This window comes from Colobus angolensis, unplaced genomic scaffold (assembly GCF_000951035.1).
Source record: "Colobus angolensis palliatus isolate OR3802 unplaced genomic scaffold, Cang.pa_1.0 Scaffold2, whole genome shotgun sequence".
NCBI classification, from domain to species: Eukaryota; Metazoa; Chordata; class Mammalia; order Primates; family Cercopithecidae; genus Colobus; species Colobus angolensis.
In genome coordinates this window covers 10,069,924-10,076,885 of record NW_012115154.1, presented here as the reverse complement: position 1 = coordinate 10,076,885, position 6,962 = coordinate 10,069,924, and the positions used below count along the sequence as shown (strand labels likewise).

The window sequence follows — 6,962 nt, the reverse complement described above, 5'->3', positions numbered from 1 at the left end:
TTTTACAGGACAGCAGGTATCACATTGCTATGCTATTTAGATTCCATTAATACATTTAAAAATAACACAATTTTATATTGGAAAAAAGTCTTAATGTCACTTGCAGACATCCAGAGGGGTATATTATTTTCAAAATTCTTCTAGCATTTTCAAAATTCTTAGAGCATTTTCAAAAGTTTAAAAACTCTTTCCTAGGGGATATCTTCTTAATCTTCTTTAACCTTTATGTGTACATGTTTTCTATGTTGTACTGTATTTTGTTTAAAGAGAATATTAGGCCGGGCATAACGGCTCAGGCCTGTAATTCCAGTATTTTGGGAGGCTGAGGTGGGAGGATCATTTGAGCCCAGCAGTTTGAGACCAGCCTGGGCAACGTAACATAGTGAAACCTCATCTCTACAAAAAAATTGACAAATTAGCCAGGCGTGGTGGTGTACACCTGTAGTCCCAGCTACTCGGGAGAAGGCTGAGGTGGGAAGATCACCTGAGCCTGGGGAGGTAGAGGCTTCAGTAAGCTGTGATTACACCATTGCACTAAAGCCTGGTTGACAGAGGGAGACACTGTCTCAAAACAAAAACAAAAAAAGAGAATATTAAAAACTTCTTGGCTGGGCGCGGTGGCTCATGCCTGTAATGTCACAACTTTGGGAGGCCGAGGCGGATGATCACCTGAGGTCGGCAGTTCAAGACCAGCCTAACATGGTGAAACTCCATCTCTATGAAAATTACAAAAATTTGCCAGGCGGTGTGGCACACACCTATTACCCTAGCTACTCAGGAGGCTGAGGCAGGAGAACTACTTGAACCCGGGAGACAGAGGTTGCAATGAGCCGAGATCATGCCATTGCACTCCAGCCTGGGCAACAGAGTGAGACTCTGTCTCAGAAAAAATAAAATTTAAAAAAAAAATCTTAATTTCAAATAGAAATTTCAGCATACTAAGTACTAAAGAGGTTCCGAATAAATCTGCACACTCACATTAGTGTAATTCTTATGTTGGCATATGCTTCTTCCTGGTTAGGGCTAGAGCCTTCCAAAAGACAATACATTCAGTTTTGGTAATTCTCAACAATAAGTACTGGGATGGACATTTCAGTTTTAGGTTTTATTCAAAAGTTACTGGTGACTAAAACTGTGAGTATAAAAATAATTTTTTAAAGGAATGGATAAATGTAGAGACTCTTACCATGTAGAGAAATCAGAGTCATGGACATCTTCTAGTGAGTTGCCTTACCTCCTAAGTACTGGTACTCTTAACCCTAGTTAGTTACAATGTAGCCAAGCTTTTGAAAAAGAAAAGGAAAAAACGGAAAAACAGCTATTTTCACAAGCTTCTTACCAGCTATGATAGTTGTTGCTTGTCGCCTCACATTATTTTTATCCATGTATTCACCATAGTCTATTTTCCCTTCCAAATAAATTCGAGACCTGATATAAATAAAATTTACAGTTTTTAGTTGAGATCCTAATACACTTTATAAGAGTCAGGTCGGGGTGGTACTGGACATATGACAAGGATGAAAGATATAATCGTACATAACCTAATTTTTGCTACCACTTCTCAAAGTTCAGGATTAGAAGTACTGAAACAGAGTGTACAAACAGACTTGGTAACATTTAGGTAAAACAGACAATGTTTTCATCTGTCAGCTACTTCTCTTATGGAAGTTAAAAAATGAAACAAAACAGTTCAAAGGGCAATTCAGTGGCAACCTTTAAATCTCTAGGAATAATTTACAATGTATCATTTTCCTTGACCTTTGATTTTGGAGTCCCTAACAGACTTTTCATTTATTTATCAATTCTTTTCTATGACCTTAGAAATTAAGATGATTAAAATTCAAAATATGAATTTGTAGCTTAGTATAATAATACCCTGAGTTAATTACTAAGACTATTTCTACACTGTATCAGCTTAGAGGTAATTACTAAGACTATTTCTACACTATCTAGAAGGCTAAACTAGGTAACAAACCTAACCATGATTTTCAAGAGTGAAAAAAATGACAATAGCACCAGTTTTGAGAGTCTACCACCACCAAAAAAGTACAACACAGAAAGATCAGTGAAATGTCAGGTGCTCCCCACCCCCACACACACCCATCAATCAGTAAGTGGGAGTGCAGACAGTTCCCTTGAAATACCTTATGTGTGTGTGTATGTGCACATATTCATAAACACATACATAAAGGGCAATGAAGATACATAGGAAAAAAGTTATTGAAAAGAAAAATTTTAGTGATTGCTAAATTCTTTTTCATGAAATTTGTTTTGATTATTTCTACAAAACAAGTACATTTCCAAATATATTAACTATCAATACAACTGCTGTTACACACACCATTTTGTCCTTCTATGACTTTCGAAAACATACTTTGTATACATACTCAATCCAAGGCTTCCAAAAGGGAACTTAATTATTAAGCCTGTAGAAAATCATCAAACATGAAATAACAGCCATGAAGATGAAGTCTGCGTGTCAGGCTTCAGACACTACAGATTGTCTGCTGGAACACCATGTGGCAGCCAACAGGCAAGAAGAAGCATCCCTGGCCACAGAGGCACAGGAATTCCTGAAAGCAGATGTTCCACTTGCTCAAATGCCACTTTGCCTTCTCGCCTGTCTCATCTATTTCTATTTATGTACACACCCTGTTTGCCCTAAACTGTAAATTCTTAGAAAGCTAAAACTATGTTTTATATACCTTTTAATTAGTCACACATGGCAACACGCCATGCATATAGTATCGAGGACTTAGTAAATACCTCTTAAATTAATACAGTCATTAGTAGTACTCAGGGATTTAAGAGGCTACACAATCCTTGCCATGAGAACACTTCTTATCAGTTCTTTAAACCATTCAGTCCATAAGATCCTTCCTTCTTCAACTTACCCCTTTTTCACATACTGATATGCCACGTCTCTGAGGCCCGGCCGGAATACTGATATTCTGTGCCATGTTGTCTTTTGACTGACATCACCTACATCACAAGAATAGGAAACTGGTTACAAATGCCAACGGACAACATGCCCAGGAAAACCAATGTCACAATTTCTAAGAGAACAAACAGAAAGACAGATCTTGTTTCAAGTGGCTTATCTCTAAATTAGACAACTGGCAATAAATAGTATCTATATATTGCTGATAAAATTAAACCCCCATCTTTTCTACTCACCCATTTGGTAAACTTCACTGTCCCCTGATCGCCACATCTCGTTAGTTGCTAGAGAAAATATTGTGACTGGATTTTTTCCTTCCACCTGTCTCAAGACAGGGTCCTGACCCACTCGCCCAAGTAACTGCACACGATTCAGGGCTGAAACACAACACCAAGACCAAATGAGACACAGAACCTGCTATAGACTGAGTATTTGTGCCCCTTCCCCCAAAATTTGTATGTTGAAGCTCTAACCCTCAATGTAATGGTATTTGGAGCTGGGGGTCCTTAAAAGGTAATTAAGCTTAGATGACGTCATGAGGGTGCGGTGCCCCTATAGGAAGAGTTCAGAACTTTCTGTCTCCACCATGTGAAGACACAGTGAGAAGGCAACCATCTGCAAGCCAGGAAGACAGCCCTCACCAAGAGCTCAATCATACTGGCACACGAATCCTGGATTTTTAGCCTCCAGAACTGTGAGAAATAAATGTTGGTGAAGCCACCCGGTCTATGGTATTTTTTTATAGCAGCCTCTAAGCTGACCACTAAAGAAATCCACACCCAAGATTGAGAGAAATGTCCAGAAGAAATGCTATAAATATCACTGCAACTTCAATCTCTGTATTAAGTAAAACCCAAGTTCTGGAAGATCAGAAAATAAGTTAAGGAATGAATAAGGAGAGGTTGCGAGAGCAAAGAGTGTTGTCAAGAAAGAAGAAAATAGTCATAGAGAAAGCAGCCCCACGAAACAAACTGTAAGCTCTAGATCTTAAATTCTTCTTTAAGATATCTTTTTTAACTGACTGTGGAGCGAAAAGAACAAATCTGAGATCTGAAAATTTTTATAAATACAAGGGAATATTTCTGTGAAGAAACAATATCTTTTATAATCTCAGCCTAATATAATCTGGGAAGACTCAGATAACCAAATATGACTCAAGGAAATTCTTTTTTTTTTTTGAGACCGAGTCTCGCTCTGCCGCCCAGGCTGGAGTACAGTGGCCGGATCTCAGCTCACTGCAAGCTCCGCCCCCCGGGTTCATGCCATTCTCCTGCCTCAGCCTCCTGGGTAGCTGGGACTACAGGCGCCCCCTACTACACCTGGCTAATTGTTTTTTGTATTTTTAGTAGAGACGGGGTTTCACTATGTTAGTCAGGATGGTCTTGATCTCCTGACCTTGTGATCTGCCCACCTCGGCCTCCCAAAGTGCTGGGATTACAGGCGTAAGCCGCTGTGCCCGGCTGGAAATTCTTATGCAGGACAGGGTTGACGAGAATGAGTAGTAACTGGCTGATAAGGAGAATAGGGGCTCAGTTTATACTATGTCTCCACAGCCTGATGGGTCAAGGCTAAGATCTGAAGAGCAAACATAAACTAAAAGCACAACGATAACATGGTCAACTCAACCAGCATAACTCTTCTACAGCACATTTGAGACTGGCAAATTACTAAAAATAACATTTTAAACTTGGAAATTCGCTACTTACATCTTTCAAGAACCAAACTGGTAGCTGTTTCGGACTCATGTCTTACAAACTGACGAAGTACCTACAGAAGAACAAATGAGTAACATGGCTTTAATTTTTTAGGAAAGGCAAAAGCAAACAGAAGAATTACTCACATTCATTCACCATGTAGTCAGTAATTCCTATAAATTCCAGAAGAGAAGAGAAGCTCTTCTCATGTTCTCCCAAAAGAGTGCCAGAAGGACCCGGCAGACACTTCAAGTGCAGCCTACTGCAGAAGCCCAAAGGTACAGGGAAGGTACTAGAAGGCATGCTTAAGAGTTAATTTATAGTACTCCCCTGTTTATTTTGTGACAGTCCCTCTGATTATGGCACTTCTGTGTTTGCACACAAAAGGAAACATCAAAATAATATGACTTTAACATTACAGAGTATGATAATATTGGTAAATCCAACCTATACCTAAGAGTTGCTGCCAAGTATTTTCAAAATCCAGCTTTCATTAGCTGGAGAGACAAAAAGTACTATATATATCCAATATATACATCCTCTAATTTTTTTTTTTAGTATAAACAACTGGTATATTATTACTATATTTTGGTTACAATAGACTTTAGAAATTAAGAAATTTAGATCCAACATGGGTACTGATTTAATCCATCATTAGGCCAAAGGAGAGTAAAAAGAGATGTTTTATAATTAATAATTTAATAAGTAGATTCATTAATAACATACGCAACGATCAAACAAGTGTCAGGAGGTGTGGGATAAATGCAAAGCCTCACTCTCAGGCATAACAATGAGCTAGTTTAGAGGATCCCCAACCTCCAGGGTCAAGGACTAGTAGAGGTCTGCAGCCTGTTAGGAACCCGGCTGCACAGCAGGAGGTGAGCGGCAAGCAGTGAGCAAGCATTACTGAGATCCGCCTCCTGTCAGATCAGCAGTGGCATTGGATTCTCATAGGAGTGCGAACTCCATTATAAACTGCTCATGCGAGGGATCTAGGCTGTGCACTCCTTATGAGACTCTAACTAATGCCTGATGATCTGAGGTGGAAAAGTTTCATCCTCAAACCATCCCCGCGGCACCCGCCTCCTCCATGGAAAAATTGTCTTCCGTGAAACCAGTTACTGGTGCCAAAAAGGTTGGGGTCTGCTGGTTTAGAGAATGAGAAATAGGTTAAATTCCAATAAAACAATACACTCTTGAACTAACCACATGAGTGACTTTCTGACACAGCAACAGCAACATATTCCAAGTCAGATTCCCTGTGTCTATGTAACTGCCTTCCCCTGGTTGCTCCTTCAGACCTTAAAAGGAATTAGGATGCCTCAAATATGATTAACCTAAAGTGTTTCATTTTAAAATCAGCAAAAATTATGATAGGTAATATCTACTTCACAAGGTTATTGCAAAAATTAAACAGCTTCAGTAGTGAGCTTAGCCTAATACAATTTCTATAAATATTTCATGGGAAATTTCATGCTTTCAGTGCATCAGAAAAGGTCTAATAAATTTGGTTCTTTGATTAAACACAAAGATTCGACTGTCCAAGTCAAAATCATATCACTGCCGGAAAAGGTAGTGACTACCACATAATAGCAGCAATGGTTACTGACTATCAGCTAAGAGATTTATCTATTATCACTTATAAAACTAAATCTACAAGTTATGTAAAATTATCCCCACTTACAGCTGAGAAAACCACCTCAGAGAGACTGCATAACCTGCCCAAGATCCCGTAGGAAGTATGTGGCAAGTGATCTCAAGGCCCAGGCAATTTGACACCAATGCTACTACTTTCCCAAAGCCCCTTGCTGCCTCCTTAATTTCAAGAGCTACTGTAAAGATGGGAGTACACATCACTGAATTCAGAGTTGAGAGAGCTAGCCATTCTATCAGAGAAACATTTTCGAAGTGGCAGTACTGTCAATATAAAAAGCAGAAGCCCACCAATCAAATAAACACCAATTCCCAGGTTGCTGCTGGCTATCTAATCCCATCACTAAACTTAGGGGCAGAGTGTGGATAACAGAATAAAGATATGAGTACAACATACCATAGAATCAAACTGCTAATGAGAACCTGTGTCATGATTCTGGAAATGTACTCATTTGAGTGCTCAGACAAGCAAGAGCTCATAAATCTTACATGGTAACAATGTCTCATTTGGGGCACACAAAAATCAAGGCCTACTGGAGAAGATTAGGAAAGGATTATTTAACCTGGATACTTTTTAAAATTAAACTTTTAACTCTTATTTAAAAACATTTTAATACTGTAACATTACTGTTAAGAAGTAATAACTTTTTCTTTTTTCTTTTTTTTTTTTTTTT

The 6,962-nt window shown here is 38.8% G+C and overlaps 1 protein-coding gene across 6 annotated transcripts in view; it reads right to left on the bottom strand.

The window, feature by feature from the left end:
• The window catches only part of SSBP1 (single-stranded DNA binding protein 1, mitochondrial), a 12,511-nt gene that overhangs the window by 3,618 nt on the left and 1,931 nt on the right, over positions 1-6,962 (bottom strand). For all 6 annotated transcript variants that reach the window (XM_011941304.1, XM_011941305.1, XM_011941303.1 and 3 more), the window contains exons 3-6: positions 4,648-4,708; positions 3,178-3,318; positions 2,895-2,982; positions 1,340-1,428 (exon numbers count right to left, since the gene is read on the bottom strand). In XM_011941304.1, coding sequence (XP_011796694.1) covers positions 1,340-1,428; positions 2,895-2,982; positions 3,178-3,318; positions 4,648-4,708 — 379 coding nt within the window. The remainder of the gene's footprint in view (positions 1-1,339; positions 1,429-2,894; positions 2,983-3,177; positions 3,319-4,647; positions 4,709-6,962) is intronic.